General features: G+C 38.7%; 1 protein-coding gene across 5 annotated transcripts in view; it reads right to left on the reverse strand.

Moving 5' to 3' along the window:
• Window positions 1–2192: 2192 nt before the first annotated feature.
• The window catches only part of TJP2 (tight junction protein 2), a 67999-nt gene continuing 53799 nt past the window's right edge, over window positions 2193–16392 (reverse strand). For all 5 annotated transcript variants that reach the window (XM_074857153.1, XM_074857155.1, XM_074857158.1 and 2 more), the window contains 15 exons: window positions 16190–16329; window positions 15626–15692; window positions 13484–13634; window positions 12607–12715; window positions 11710–11920; window positions 10266–10453; window positions 9087–9182; window positions 8900–8979; window positions 7607–7817; window positions 7075–7175; window positions 6484–6696; window positions 6021–6131; window positions 4697–5035; window positions 4193–4278; window positions 2193–3094 (listed from right to left, as the gene is read on the reverse strand). In XM_074857153.1, coding sequence (XP_074713254.1) covers window positions 2926–3094; window positions 4193–4278; window positions 4697–5035; window positions 6021–6131; window positions 6484–6696; window positions 7075–7175; window positions 7607–7817; window positions 8900–8979; window positions 9087–9182; window positions 10266–10453; window positions 11710–11920; window positions 12607–12715; window positions 13484–13634; window positions 15626–15692; window positions 16190–16329 — 2272 coding nt within the window. In that variant the 3' untranslated portion in view covers window positions 2193–2925. The remainder of the gene's footprint in view (window positions 3095–4192; window positions 4279–4696; window positions 5036–6020; window positions 6132–6483; window positions 6697–7074; window positions 7176–7606; window positions 7818–8899; window positions 8980–9086; window positions 9183–10265; window positions 10454–11709; window positions 11921–12606; window positions 12716–13483; window positions 13635–15625; window positions 15693–16189; window positions 16330–16392) is intronic.

Raw genomic sequence — 16392 nt, forward strand, 5'->3', positions numbered from 1 at the left:
ATCCATCCACCCCTCTACTACTAATCCTCCAGACCACTCCTCTGTAGGGGAAGAAGAAAAAAAAAAAGATGCAATCCCAAATTATTTTCTCTCGCTCCTGCACCAAAGAAAGCAAACAGATGAGCTGCACATCAACACTTAGTTTTGTGTCACCTACACTGCAGGGCTGCTCTGAAAGTGTATTTCCTGATGTTTGCAGAGCTACTCAGGAGCAAGCAGATATTAAGGCACAGCAGCTTTATTGGGAAGCACTGTGTTTCAACAGATGCTTCCCTCTAGATATCCAGAAACAGGGATATTTGGGTGCACCGAGGATTTTGTTTGAAATTATAAAAACAAACATGTAATTTTTAATACTATTTGTTTACCGGGATAAAGGGAGGGCATCTACAAACTGAATACCAAGGAGAAAAAAACCCACAGAATAATTACCCCCTAAATAAGAACTGTCCATGAAATGAATGAGTCAAGGATCTTGGGTTGTGGTGGGGAAAATTACACTGAAGAACTGATGATCATCATGCATATTTTAGCTTTCTTATTACACAATCAAACTATAAACTACATTCTAATATAGGCAGTACTTAATCATTTCAAAGATAAGAGTTGTGGTACTGAAACACAGATGAACCCACATCTAAAAACATATAACTGGAACAGAAGAAGTTTTAATGCTAACAAATTCTCCCCAGCTGAATGTAAAGAAGGCTTAATTAAAGTAATATAGTTAACAATATTTTTATATATTTTATTCTGATATATATTTTATATAGTATACCTCTATTCTATATATCAATTTTTATATTGATATCTTTAACATCTTTATCAATGATCTGGACAAGGGCATCAAGTGCACCCCAAGTTTGCATACGACACCAAGTTGTGCCAGAGCGTTGATCTGCTTGGTCGTAGAATGGCTCTAACAGAGGGATCTGGACTGGCTGGATCAATGGGCCAAGGCCCATTGTATAAGGTTCAACAAGGCTGAGTGCTGGGTCCTGCACATGTGTCACAACAACCCCATACGATGCTATAAGCTTGGGGAACTGATTGGAAAGCTGCCCAAAGGACCTGGGGGTGTTGGTCAACAGCCAGCTGGACATGAGCTGGCAGTGTGCCCAGGTGGCCAAGAAGGCCAAGAGCATCCTGGTCTGTATAGAAATAGTGTGGCCAGCAGGACTGGGGAAGTGATTGTCCCCCTGTACTCGGCACTGGTGAGGCCGCACCTCGAATACTGTGTTCAGTTTGGGGCCCTCGCTATGAGAAAGACACTGAGGTGCTGGAGCACATCCAGAGAAGAGCAACGAGGCTGGTGAAGGGTCTAGAGAACAGGTCCTGTGAGGAGCAGCTGAAGGATTGTTTGGTTGTTCAGTCTGGAGAAAAGGAGGCTCAGGGGAGACCTTATCGCTCTCCACAGCTACCTGGAAGGAGGTTGTAGTGTGGCAGGTGTTGGCCTCTTCTCCCAAGTACCAAGTGACAGGACGAGAGGAAACAGCCTCAAGTTGTGCCCGGGGAGGTTTAGATGGGATTTGAGGAACAGTTTCTTCACTGAAAGGGTTGTTGAGCACTGGAACAGGCTGCCCAGGGAAGTGGTTGTGTCACCATCCCTGGAGATATTTAAAAGCCCTGTAGGTGTGGCACTTAGGGACGTGGTTTAGTGGTGCACTTGGCAGTGTTAGGTTAACGGTTGGACCTGATGATCTTAAGGGTCTTTTCCAACCTAAATGATTCTGTTCTATGATTCTAATTTATGGTGAGCAGCACAGGTTTCCTCATCTGAGATGCATCTATTCTTTTGCTCTAACAAGAAAATTCCACCTTTTTCATTTCAAGAGAGCATTAGAAAACCATCTTTTCTATCACATCAGCAAAAATCAACCCCTTCAAGGATTTTTCTTCTATATAGCAGAATTAAGGATAAAGAGCAGGAATGGGGAGGCAGAAGTTAATACGATAAAAGGTAAGTTTTTGCAGGAAGTCCATAGTTCTGCATCAGTTTTCTTTTAAACCACAACAAATTTCAAAACAATGCTCAGAACACTGGGAACCAACATCAACAGTGATGTTTCTCGTTACCTGAACAGCAGAAGATGAGACTCTGACCTGAACAGTGTGCTGCTGTAAGTGTACTCTTGAAAGTCAGAAACTCTAGAAAACTAGTACTGTTCAAAAGAAAAATAAGATAGACAAAGTTTGTCTAGAATACATCCTTTATTATTTTAAATTTTAATACATGATGGAATTTCTACATCATTTTGTCTGTTTAAGCACATCCTCCTCTTTTCCAACAACCCAGTCAACTGCACCCTTATTATGTACAGTCAGTATTTATGAAATATTGCATACTCATCTATGAACTTAGAATAATAACATGCAAGGAAAATTGTTACCATGAAACTGATAAAAAATAAAGATAGGTAAAACAGTCAATCCCCTTTTAGTGTATTATGGCTTTTCACCAAGTATTAATGTCGAAACAGTTTAAGATGCTTCTTGTTAAAGGCACTTACTGTTCTTCAAATACACTTTCAAATTTAGTTCTATTGCATTAAGAAGTTTATCTCTGGGATCATACTTTCATAACACAGCAGAACAGTCCAAAAAGGCAGCATTAATAAAAGGGAAAAAAGGGTTTTATGTTAATAGGAAAATACCAAGAATTAACACAAACTTTCAAGATTTGGTCCTTATAAAACAGGCAACAGCATTCAGGCAATAGTGATTTCTTTTCTTAGATGCTAACAAAATAATATCCCCAAAAATGAACTCTTCCAGTTCGAGTGTATAGATATGTCTGAATTGAGTAGTGTACCCTCTAACAACACCCCCAATAAAAACAGAGCTTTTCAAGGCTAACTACTGCGCCACTTTTCCTGTGAAGGAAGAAACCTCAAAAGAACATTACACACGCACATACTAGCAAGCCTACAATTCTGTGTCTCTGTATCTGGATGGCTGTCCATAATACCCCTTCTTAGAGTGGTCTGATAGCTGACGCCGGTATTCCTCCTCCTCCTCTGCATCGCTGCCGTAACTGCCACGGTTCTCTAGGTGAGGTCTAATAGGAGGTTTCTGGGGTTCTGGAGGTCTGGAGCTAACATAGTAAGACAGAGAGATAAAGTTTACTTCCATTCTGAAAAGCTGAAAAATAATTACACTTAGTATTGGCTTTATGGCCACGTACAGTTTAGAAAGGCACATGGAGCAAATGAAACCCCTTCTAGCCCATAAACAATTGCATGGCCATGGTAAGCCTATCTGAGAGGCATCTTATTTCCACCAAGCTGGAGTCTGATGTTCAGATTTGATCTACTCAACCTGCCTGGAAGAATGCTGAATTTAAGATTATTAAACACACATCCACCCACATCAAGAGGCTTTACAGCACTTTAGTCCCTGAGCAGAGAGGTTTTCAATCATTAATGCTACTCCAGTTGACATTTTCCTCAATTGTTTTTGCACCAGATTATTTCTATGCCTGCTTCTTTTGCATCCTCAGTTTCCTGTCTCAAAGTCTGAAGACTTCTTTTGTGATGTTTCTTAAATTGATAGCCTTCTCTCCTCACTCAAGGCTCTCACTAGGGCTCTTATCCTTAAAAAGTGTGCAGAAGTATAGAGATAGAAATATACAGTGTGTAGGGCAAGATAACACAATGGTCAACCAGTCCAGAACTCACTGAGTTTTAATGAAAGACTACTATTTTCATGAGACTTGATGGGTGACCTCAGGCAAGTTTCATCCTCAGTTTCCCTACTCACACAATACATCTGTAACTGAATAAGCATTTAAGTGTCATTAAGTAATTAAAACAGCAACTACTTGTTAGAATAGACTAACAGTCATCAAGTATCTAGCACAGGAGTAATGGACATAAGAGGACATGAATGCAGAAAAGCTTCTGAGTAATACTGACAGGGGCAAAAAACTGGCTCTGCAAATACTTCAGCAAAAGAATAGTGTTTCTTCCTAGGTAACCCAAACACTATGAATGAACTAAAAGAAAAAAATATCCTGAAAACCAAGAAGAGTTCACTGAAATTTTGCCCCACCTTTACAGTAATCTTTGAGGCACAATAACAAAGCAATACCCTAAGGCAGGATTATTTGTACAAATAACTGGCAGGATCAGTCTTCCTCCTGCTGGTGAAGTAAACAATCAAGATAGAATGCTTTAAACTGTATACACCTTACCTCACAGGCTGGGGCCAGTTCTGTTCTGACTTCTGTGTTTTGACAGGGACAGCATAAATATCTGGGTGCTTCTGGGCTATTTCAAGCTTTAAAAGAAAGCAGGAGAAAATAACTGTTCAAGTCTATCCATTAGGGATCCTAGACTGAAGATCTAGCAGGTCACAGCTACATCTCAAACAATTAAAGCACAAACTGATAATGGATCTTGTTCATATTCCTACAATTACATAATCTTTTGATAGAATAGTAATTCAAAGTGCACATGAAAGCAATGGATTGCCAAAAGCAACAGGATTATTAGAAGTCAGCTTTCTATGGTTACAATATGAAGTCTTAAAATATGTCCTCTTTTTACACCCAAATACACACAATGGTACGTTTGGATGTGTGGTTTCCCAGACTTCTCCCTCCAGAAACAACACAATGCAATGATTTTAACTTTCAGGATGCAGGCTGTTCTATATGCTGGAAAGCACAGCAAGGGGAGAATGCATCTCTTCATACCCTGGCATTCTGGGCCTCTTGTAGCTCTTGCATTCTTTGCATCCTTGCCTTATGATCCATCTCCTCAAATATTTTTACTTTCCTCAATACAGATTTTGGAGTATTTTCTTGTTCACTTCCTTCCTCTTCCAACTTTGACTCCTCCTCCTCCTCTGCAGGTGGGACTGCTGGCTGAGAGTTTCTCAGGATGGGACGCCCAAAGGCAGGTTTCACCGAAACAGGTGGTGGTGCTGCTTTAGCTGATATGGTTGAAGTCTCACTGCTGACAGCAATATTACTTGATTTGGAGTCATAGTTCTTGAGAAAGTCATGTAGATCCTCTTTGTTTTGTAACTTTCCCTGGAAGTATAAAACACACAAACAAAGTTTACATCAGCAACTTCATAATTTTCATTTCAAATGAAAGCTTTAATCTGAAATTAATCATTTTGCCTACATATTTAACAGTGTCAATATTCATTCGAAGTAACACTGGAGAAGTATTTGAACTGCTGCAACATTTTGGCCAGATGCTCATACACTACACATCAACCTACAGAAGACTAGCATGTTTAGACTTGTTTGTTCCATTTGTTAAGGCCTATCAGAACTACAATGTGTGTTAGAGTACAGTACAGAGAAAACTGGCCTCCCAAATGATTTTGTCAGTACCACCTAATGTAGAATATCACTACCTAGAGTCTAGAAGAGCACAGAACCCAAGTCTGTTTTCTCTTCCATCTTTATCCTTACACATGTCCTACTCTGCCCAATCTCCATTGTCAAGGCATACTTGAATATATTTTGAATACGTGCAGTATGTGAGGGCACCCATCCTCATAAAGGACTGACTTTGGGGTCAGGGGAAATCACACACTGCTAAAATAGAATTTGGGTTCCAAACATCATAATTTTTTTTCCTTACATCATTCCTGAGCAAGGTTTGAATATACAATTAACATCAATTTCTAGTGATGGAGACTGATTTCAGAGGTTGTAGATTCTGGTTTTGTGCTTCACAATAATGGCCATCAGATATGCTTTTCCTAATGATTAGCTTACATTTGTTCTTGCTGAGATAAAAAAGTGCCTTTAGATTTGTTACCAGACACAAAAAGAGTCTAATGTCTTATTCCATATAGAGATCACACATATTTGAAGAGAACTGTTATCCTTTAAGTTTTTGCTCTGCTTGATCCTGAAACACCTTCCAATCATTCCTTCTCTCCACACTTACAATGTTTTCTAGGTTCTGATCATTCCTACTACTCTTCTTAATATGCCACCCTGGAGAGTTCTCCAGAAAGAGGAACTCTGTATTCAGATTTGTTTTCTACAAGTTTACCTTAGGTGGTTCAGGCTTGAATGCTGGAGGTGGACTTGGTTCTCTAAGGATCTCCCTGCTACCAGCTTTTCTCAACTGAGTCCTTGGTTCGGGACTAAATTTTTTTAAACTCTATGAAAGAAAATAAGAGATAAAATCACTGCAGTATCCAGTAACTGAATCATTTTTTCTCTTTCTTTACTGTTTTGGGAACAGTAACCAGGAGCCAAATGACTGTCAGCAACCTGACCACAATCACTGCAGATATAACTGCAAAGTTCAAGGTGAAGAGACATCATCAGGAAACCTACAGTTAGGCAGAAAAGCAGAGCCATTATTATTTTTGCTCTACACAACGTAGATCTAAAACACTATTAGAGGTAAGATGAAGGTGCAGTTTAAAAAAGCTCTCATTTTTAAGGCATACATACAGGGCTTTCAAAAGGTCCAAAGTACAGTTTTGTTGAAAATCCAACCATCTCACCTCCTCATGATGCACAGGTTCAGAGGACCGGCTAACAGATGAAATCTTTGGTTCGTCCAAGGGCTCATCAAGTTCATTGTCAGTGTATGCACCTCCTTCTCCATCTGTGTCCTCCAGGTCACTGATCAGCCGACTGTCACAACTCAAATAGTCAGCACCCATTGCAGTAAGGTAAGACATACGATCATCTGCATCGTCTTCCATGCCGTCCATCTAGAGAAAAGTCAGTAAGAATTAAGGAAAAAAGATTAAATATATAAGAATTAGAGTTTAGTTAGGTCTCAACATCATTCCAAACAACTCCTTAAGAATGACTTTGCAGAACTGAAAGAAACTCTAATGCAGAACCATAAAGTCCTGTAAAAGTTTATCCCTCCTCACCGTTCTCTCCTAGCCACAGTATTAGTGATGAAAGCTCCAAAGTATCTGTTCAAAAAGAACAATAAGAAGTAATTTTTTGTTACCAAGACATCAACTGACTACTTGTCTAACTTATCCAGCACTGGCAAACAAAATTTTGAACAATTTTTACTGGCAAGAGGTACCTTGAGACATCTGTATAGCTTAGTACAGTACAGACTGGCTGCTTACCTTTCCTTCTGATACCCATACTGCTTCTCCTTGCTGTTGCTGAATTGTATCTTTCAGACTACCATACCAGCTATCATTGGCTGAATTCAAATTGATGGTGGCTGTAAAAATCGAAGGAAAAAGTATATATACACAGCAAATGCAATGCGATCCTTTATCCAGTCCTTGCTGTTTAACGCTTTTTGTCTTAGTTATGTGAGAATGTAAACCAGCCATTTCATTTAGATCATGGACAGAAGCATTGTATTTTTATTTTATTGTTTGTCCATTCCCCAAGCTTATTAAATCACTTATCTTTTAATGACAGTATGCCAATTCACAACCTCTTTTATATTAGAATTTGGCAGAACAAGGAACTTTAAAAAAAAGTCAAGGAAGGGATTGTCACGAACATACCTTCACACCCTTTTAGCTCCTGCCTCCATGAGTTAATACATGGAGTATGAGTGGATATCTCAAGACTCACACATGTGACTCACAGTCACATCCACTAATCTCTTGGTAAGCAGGTAAGACACATATTCTACCTTACCTGTAAAGAGGTGGGAACAAGTTTTCTTCAGTTTGTTTGCTTGCTCATAAAGTTTTCTCGAGCTCTTGTTAGATGTGGAACATAGCCTTTGTCTCATGGTTTTCACACCCTGCTTACTGTCTGGGTTAAAGAACACCACAATTGGAAACCACTGGGTATAATTTAGCAGGTCCACCGCTTTAGGAGTCACATCCAACAGAGCATGTTTATCCTGTTAATAACAAAGTGCAGTCAGTGCACTGCTTGTGGGGAACAAAAGGAGGTGGTTAGAACATGGTATGCTAGGAAAACCAGAATATTTTTGCCCAAAAAAGACCACAACTTGTTGGATTTTTTCCCACATTTATATCACATTCACGAGCCACAGCAGGCAGCCTTTTTCTTTCAGCTCAATTTTCCTGAACAGCTTTTGCCTGAATGTCCACATTCTTATGTTAACTAACTCTCATGTTAAGTAAAAGGCACTTATTCCACCTTTTTTTGTTTGTTTTTAATAGGTAGTGAAAGTTAACTAGCTTTTCTCTCTACCTGCTCCTAACACAGCTTCCTTTACCACAACTATTCTGGGTGCTATCTGTGAGCTTTTATCTACACTTACTAGCTGAGTAAGTCTCACTTTTTCGATTTAATATATTCCTTCTTAGCTACTTCTAGTGGAAAGATGAATGGGATTTTCAAATGTGTGCTTCAGTGAGGCCTGAGCTCTGAACAGACTTCTGTGTGACATTCTAACCCCTCTGACACTGATTTTATTTGGCTTAGGGCAATATGCTTCAGAGTACATTCTTTTTGCCTAAGTTTTTTAGGCTTCTTGATTACCACCTATCTACTTGATCTCTAAATGCTATTATAGAAAGTCAATGCAGTCTCAGCAGATGCCACTTAGCCATCATAGTCACTTCCTGTTCAGTTTAATAGTAGAAACTCTGAAGCAATCCAAAACTAAGTTTCTGATGACAGTAAGAGCAAGTAGACCACTGCATGACAAGTAAAGCCTTTACGGCAAATTCAGAAAGCATACAGTAAAACACAGATGTCCCTCCATTCAAATTTAGAAGGGACTAAGAAAGAATAATTTAATTTCTAACATCAGGTTCACCCTTCCACTTGGAGGACAGCTATCAAAATTATAAAAATTGTTGAACAATCTCAAAACAGCCCTATCATTAAGCCAAGTCTGCTTATTGCAGAAATAGATGCAATAAAGATTTGAGGATGCTGAAAGTTTTAGGAGCAAACAAATCAAACAACATGCTTTTGAGTGTAAGCAATTTTCACAGAGAAATACTCTACCTGCTCAATGATTTGCCTCACAGTGTTCAAGCGCACTACCCCAGTTGACTTTTCTGAACCTGCATCTCTGGGTTCTGTCTCTGCAAAGACAACATTTTAGCTTATCTAGAGTGGCCAGGCAGCTGTGATTATTAAGTTATTCATTCTCTCAGTTAAGAATGATAAGGAACCTAGGAGGACAACTTACTTGCTGTCTGGTACAGGTGAGGCAAATCATTTGACAACTTCTCCATAGCGACATCTGCAAGAGGGCCAAATATCACCACAGGTCTCTTAAAACCAGCTGAAAAAAAAATATTTGGAGAAATGGTAAGTCTGGTAAGACTGATTTTATATATAAGTGAAGTGGCACAGACAAGATCCTCAATTACTATCCAACCTTATGAGTAAGTTGAAGATATTAAAAAAATATATTTAAAAAATTTTATTTCTCAGAAGTCTGTGCAACGCATACAGAAAGCTATTTTTAACAGTTGAGAAAGCAAAAGAGATTGTTTTGATTTTAACAGCTTCCTTATTCCTTCTAATGAAGATGTATTGAGAGGATTCTACATTCTGAAAACATACAGCAGATCTTCAGTAATCTTTCCATCCAGCAAAATAGCTTGAACCTTGACGCAGAGGATTTTGTGTGAATAAAGATACAAATGCTAAACCAGATGTAGGGCAGCTTGATGAAGCAAAGAAATACAAAATTCTGTTACGTTTATGTTAAAGCAAGTGCAAATATGGTCTTCATAAGTTAATGGGGGAATACCATTCTATTGCTCAGTCTCCATCTGGACATCTGGGAGCTCCTTTAAAGTACTTTTTACTATTTGTTTTGCTCCACAACACTGTCATGTGTGAATACCCAGAAAATGATCTTGACTTGCTCAACATGACTAGTAATATATCTAGTTTAGAGTCACGGAAATGGCTGACCACATTAACCTGGATTACATTTGGACAATCTGCTGAAAATACTCAGGTTTTATTTGCTCTCAAGGTAATGTTAAAGTGCTATTTATGAGTAAGCTAAAGACTGTGATTGATCTCAGGCATATTGAATGTACTTTCAGAGCTAGCCAAAGGGAAGCTGAGAAAACAAGAAAACCCTGCTTGTTTCTTCCTTTTTTCATTTTAAACCTTGTAATTTGGAGGCAGAAGAGAACAGCAGCTGTTTAAAAACATAAAAAGCTTTTTGTCTTAGAGTACTTAATAGCATCCAGAAATTTGCATTCTGAGAAAAATATCATCCCTTCCTGTTGCTCAAATTTAACATTGAACCCAAGTTGTTAGAAATTACTTACTTAGCTGACCAAACATTTGGATGTTAAACCAGCCAGCAATACATGGGCAGCTGGCTCAGAGCAGTCTCACTTACCCTCACGCAACTGAACTCGCTCATAAGCTGGGAATTTTGTGCTCACAGATACAATAGCTGTCAGATCTTCACGACTCTTCCTCAGATTTTTCTTCACCCCAGATCGCTGGCCACGTGTTCTCCAGAAGTCTGCCCTATCGCTTGAGCCATCTTTTTGGGCATTCTGAACGCTGGCCATCTGCTCAGCTCTGACAGAGAAAGCACAGAGCTCATTTGTACAAAACTAGTCAGAGGGTAAAGGTGCTTTCACTGAAGAACAATGGATTTTGAATTTGCAACAGGTAATTTGTCAGAGAGCCATGAGTGGAGGTAAGAACAGAGGAGTCCAGGTTCTTCTGCCTTGGAGCAAACACAATGTCAGAATGATGCTCCAACTCACCACAGCTACAAGACTGCTGGGCAGAAATGAGTTCTCAGGTCAGAAACTGGTAACTCACACAAGCATAAATAAAAGAATGCAACTGCAAGGAGGTGGTGAGAGAGTGCAACTTAGAACCAAAGAGAGGCCTAAGAAATTACTCTCACTATTCTCTTCTCCATTAAACCTTATAAGCTAAGTCACTCCAGCATAGAAGCAAAAGCTGGTTTGGTCAGATCAATTAACAGAGAGGAGAGAATGTAGTAAACCAGGAAAGAGGCAAGGGAGTCACATAAGCAGCTCATTTCAGGAACTTCTGTACAACACAGCTGTGAGCTTTTTTCCTCCATCTTAAAATCACAACCACACTCAAGAACTTAAAAGCTACACTCTAAAAATACCCTGATTCTTTTGCTGATGAATTTTAATACTTTTACTCATTGCACACATTTGAACACTTATTATTACCTCACATGAATTTTGACTAGGAAAGCATATTTAAACAAAAAACATTGCTGTGATTCACTCAGTATTTCACACAAAAATAAGGACTACAGCTACCAAGAAATATGGAATAAATGGAGTAAATTCTTGAAGTGTTTTCTGTAAGGATATACAAAAGAAATTCAAGCACTGTACTTCATTTAAAAGATTAATCATGAGCTTCCTAATGTGTAGTGGTTTTGTTTGATTCGGTTAGGGACAGGGTGAATAGGGGGACAAGAAGGGGGAAAAGACACAAAAAAGGCAAAAACAGGACTCTCCACCCATTTTCTAGAAGAGGAACTGAAGCAGCTAGTGGTCAAAGCTTGGTTGATTGGTGACAGTAGCTCTAGGTCTATGTTGCAAATACCTGATCAAGTATGTAGGTAACACCATCCTCTCTTATCCTCCCCTCACATAATGGTTCTAAAATCTACAGTTTTCTGCGCACAATTGTTGTGAAAGTAAAGACAAAACAATTTATTATTCTTGTAAGGGGAAAAAAAAAAAGGAAGAAAGGTATGATATAGGAAGGAAAAATCATTTGGAAAAATACAAAATCTTATTTGTAACAATAGGCAGAAAGACAGGAAGCCAACTTACCTGCTCTTATTTGGAATGAGGCCCTTTTCCAGTTCATTTCCAATTCTCACAGCCAGCCAGTTTCCCAGTTTGCCATCATACAGTGTATCAACTACCCTAAAGATCTCCCCTCTGGTGAATGCTAAGCTCTGTGGTGACTCTTTTTCACACTCAAAGTGGCTCCTGATGAAGAATGAATCTCCTCTGCCACAGGCCATAATATCTCTGTAGACTAAAACAGGAACTCCCCTTTAGTTTATAATTTTTTACACTGGAAAGAAAGATTAAGCTGTCATTCTAGATAATAGTTTTGAAATTCTTCCCCTCCACTCGAAAAGATGCAAAAACCCAACCTTCACATCCATTGCCCTACACACACATTATCAAGGGTGTTCTATACTTGTACATGTACAGCCCTTACAGCTCTGAGGGAAGGAGGTACTTGCACCTTCCCAAAGCAAAAAGCAGCTACAGTACTGAATATTACAGCAAGCTGTGTCTCCAACAGGAAAGCAAGAGGCTTTGCTTGCTTCTTAACTGTTCATTAATAAAACTGTCCACTGGCTGCTAGCTGACTGAATTCTTTATGACTGCCAAGGCACAGCAGAACAGGAATGCTAACAGCAGGTCTTGGGCCAGCTGATACAGACAGAAAAGCAGAAGGAACAAGAAGTATATTGCCACTCTTCAGGATTAAGAAGAGATACTATTTGCTAATAAGGAAAAAGGTGGAGAAGTGCTCTGAAAAACACATCACATATGCACATCTGTATGACCCTTTCTATCTTCTAAACTACTGAAAAGAAAGGTAACTAAAATGCTACCAAGTATAAGCACAAGAGATTATTTGTGGTTTCACTGACAAAACAGAGCTTAAAAGCTTCATGGATATACACACATTTTGTTCAAAGTACCTACCTTCATATTTGCTTTGAGCCAAAATTGTCACTGTTTCACCTTTGGGAATTTCTAAGAGATATAAAACAGCATCTTCCCGAACAATGCCTCTGAAGTCTTGAGTATTTACCTGTGTACAAAAAAACCCAAAACAAAACAAAAAAAACAATACCTGAAAAATCAACGATAAAAGGAATAACCAAAGATTTTTGTTTAATCTAAAAAATCTTAAATATTCTCTTCCCTTATTCTACTTATTAAAGTCAATATGGATGTCTGTTGCCACAAGAAATATTTTTTTCCAGCCCTTAACAGCAATCTTTCTGAAATAACAAGGTCCTGGATATGCACTGCTAGATTGTTTCTTCTACTTTAACAGGCTCCAAAAGGCCTTGAAAATCAAGACTATCACAAGAGAAAAGAGGCAGAAGAGAAAAAAATTACATTAGCCTCCTATTTGAGTTTTCAGAAAAAAAGGAGAATGTAAGAGGACAAAATGGCATAGATGATATAATTCAGAAACTGGAAAAATAGATTACTGTTACCCAAGAAAACTGGAGAAAGATGAAAGAAGAAAAATATGCTGGCCTCAATTTTTTTCCCTTCCAAGACTAGGAAGAAGCATTGTACAGAAAATTTATTCTTCCATCTTCAGGCATTTTTCTTGATTAATATTTCTCCTACCTACCACTTCCACAGAATCTTAAACAAACTAAAGCTCGATATACAACTGTCCTTCTAAAACCCAATTTCAGTAAGATCCTCCACCACACATACACACTTCCAAAGCAATAATTTGACTTCCTAAGATCATAAGTTCTTCCATATTTCCACTGAGCAGCAAACAAAAAAATACAAAAGTAATTTGCATTTCATGGGCACATGCTTTTACACATACCTTAAGAATCTGATCTCCCTCCTGCAGTCCCTCCTGATCAGCTGAGGTGCCTTCTTGAATTCCAGCAATAAATATCCCTACATCATTTCCACCAGCCAGTCGTAGACCCACGCTGTCCCCTTTCTTGAATCTCACCATTTTCGTGTTAGGACTACAAGATTTACATGCAGAAAAATGAAGTAGGCCAGATGTTAGGCATGTGATAATAACAGGTTGTCAAGAGAAAAAAATTGCAACCCTTTCAACAAAATTGTACTAATAATATTCTTAGCCCCTTTCTTTCACTATATAGGCTATATTTACCCAGGTGACTCTTCAGTGTAGGAAAGAAGTAGAGAATTCACATTTTTCAGAGTAGAAACTGAACTAGGAAGTGTGACTAAGTGGCATACACAGAGTTGACAGAGCAGGAAAACAACTCCCTGTTCTTGAAGTCCCAAAATAGTTTCCTATCTACAGGATCCTCTCTCAGATGAGCAGTTGGGTTTTTTGTGTAAACAGCCTGAGTTATAGGTAATCATACTCCTTGTTTTTTCCTCTGTATGCTTGAGAACTGTCATATGAATTAAATATATACCTATTTTCTTTGCAGTTTAACATGTTTGTTAGACAGAAGTCTTCCAAGTTTTCTTGTACTGAGAAATATTTCCAAAAATACTCTACTAGTATGTTAACAATCAGTCCTTTCATATTGCAGTGGGAGAGCTTAGTGGACCAGGTTCAGCTTTTCTGCTGTCAGAAAAGCTGTATGCCTGAGTGACCTTCCAACACAGAGGACAGTACTTATCTGCCAGCCTTTCTCAGTAATACCCTAAGCCTGTATTATAAATACCCCTTCACCAAAACAATAACTTGATTAATTTGCACATCAATGACAAAATATGCAGGGTCCAACCCAGAAAAGACCTGAGAAAAGAATCCATCTGAGAAAACACTCCAAGCTACAGAATGTATTCAAAAGCTTATTTTTAGGCTTCTCTTTACAATCTCAGTGCTTCTCTCCCTTTCCATATTTGAAAACTCTCCAAAAAAAACATATAAGCTGACTTCCTATTAATACAGTTTGCAACTTTTAGTAACTTAATTGTTAAAGAATCAACAGTACCAGGTTTCATTTGATTACTTACAAAAATAATCCAAAAAATCCCCACAAAAATAAACTCTGGAAGCAGTATTTTGTTCATATCTAAGCAGAGACTAGAACTGCAATATGGACTGCACAGGTTTGTATTTGAAGAAAAGACATAAATTTCTGTAAGATGTTTCCAGCTTGTCTTGCAACAAGCTTATTAACAAATTAGAGGACATTTTCTTTGTATCTTAATATTGTGGGGAAGGGCAGGATTATCTTTTGTATACATATAAAATAACAGAGGAAGTGTAAAATACATTTCCATAGAATTGCACAGGTTAGAATGGCCCTCTGCTCAAAACAGGTTGATCAGGGCCTTGACCAGTTATGTTTTTGAGTATCTGCGGTGGTAGAGATACCACAACCTAGAAGAGAAAACTGTTCCAGCGGTTAAACACCCTCATAATAAAAACTTTTGTTCTTTGTATCAAAACAGAATTTCCTGTGCTCTTGCTTGTGTCCCTTGCTTTTTGTCCTATCACCCCTCAGTTTTCTCTGTACTCTCTACCCATTAGGTCACTGCAGATAGCAATAAGATGTCCCTTCAGTCCTCTCTTCTTCAGGTTTAACAAAACCGGTTTTCTTGGTCTTTTCTCATGTGTCTTATGCTGCACCCACCAACTCCCTAGACTCGCTCCAGTGTGTCAATGCCTTTCTTGTCCTGGGGAGCCCCAAAATGGACACAGTACTTCAAACACTATCTCAAAGTGCCAAATAGAGCAGAATAAAAATATAAAAATATACCATTGTGTATGTTCCCATGCAAGCCCAGAAACACAGGGTGCTTCCAGGTAGGAGGCAAGTCTATACCTTCCAGGAAGATACTTCCAAAACTAAGCTTAACTCAAATATGGTCAGTTAGAAGCTGTGTCATCTCTTCCTGTCATTAAGCTATAAAGGGAGTATCACTGCAAATGGGCAAAAAACCCCAAAACCCATGCAACTGAGAACCAGGTACAGGTCACTGCAAGAACACTGAGTGCAAAAGAACACACCAAGTGCTGCCTTACCCATATATTGCTTCATCCTCAGGGCTGGGTTTAAGAATTGTTCTTGTAACTGCTTTTGGTTGAGACACTACATGTAAAAAAGCAACAGAAGTTACTGAGCTATTAAAAAAGTTACAAATGGCAGCAATTTTTAGCTGTCAGATAGCAATCAAACTCCTCCATGACAAAGATTAATACAGGTTTAAATATCAGGCACCTTTTTGACTAGAATTGATTTACATCCTTTTCCCCCCCCCCCCACAATTCTTGAAAAATTCGAGTCAAGGGAGGGATACACAACTCTTTCAGGCAAGTCAGATCAGACTTTGGCTGCTTAGGGCAATAGGCTACAGTAGATGCTCTAGAAGAGTACTTGCTTTCTGAGGTCACAATTCTAATAAGCAACTACTTTCAAATAATCTCAGTTACTTCTCTCTCTGCACCTCAAAGGAAAGACAGACGTCTTCCTGGCGTGTCAGGATGGGATTGACATGAAGAGTATACTAGATATGTCAACATGATTGGGGGATTAGATATTCTGTGGTCAGGGAAAAAAAAAAGCAACCAAAAACTTCAAACTCTGACCTGCTGGGTCATCTTGGTACTTCAGTTCTTTGTTTGTGTCTACAACTGTAACAGCAGAAGTAGCAATGTCACCGGTTGATTTGAATGGTGTAGGCATTGCTCCCATCCTGGACATCCTACTAGATGGATCATCTTTTGCACTAAAAGAAAGAAAAAGAAAAAAAAAGTAGTGAAATCAGATAAGAATGCCAGGTATTTTAAGA

The sequence above is a fragment of the Strix uralensis genome, chromosome Z (genome assembly GCF_047716275.1).
Source record: "Strix uralensis isolate ZFMK-TIS-50842 chromosome Z, bStrUra1, whole genome shotgun sequence".
NCBI lineage: Eukaryota > Metazoa > Chordata > Aves > Strigiformes > Strigidae > Strix > Strix uralensis.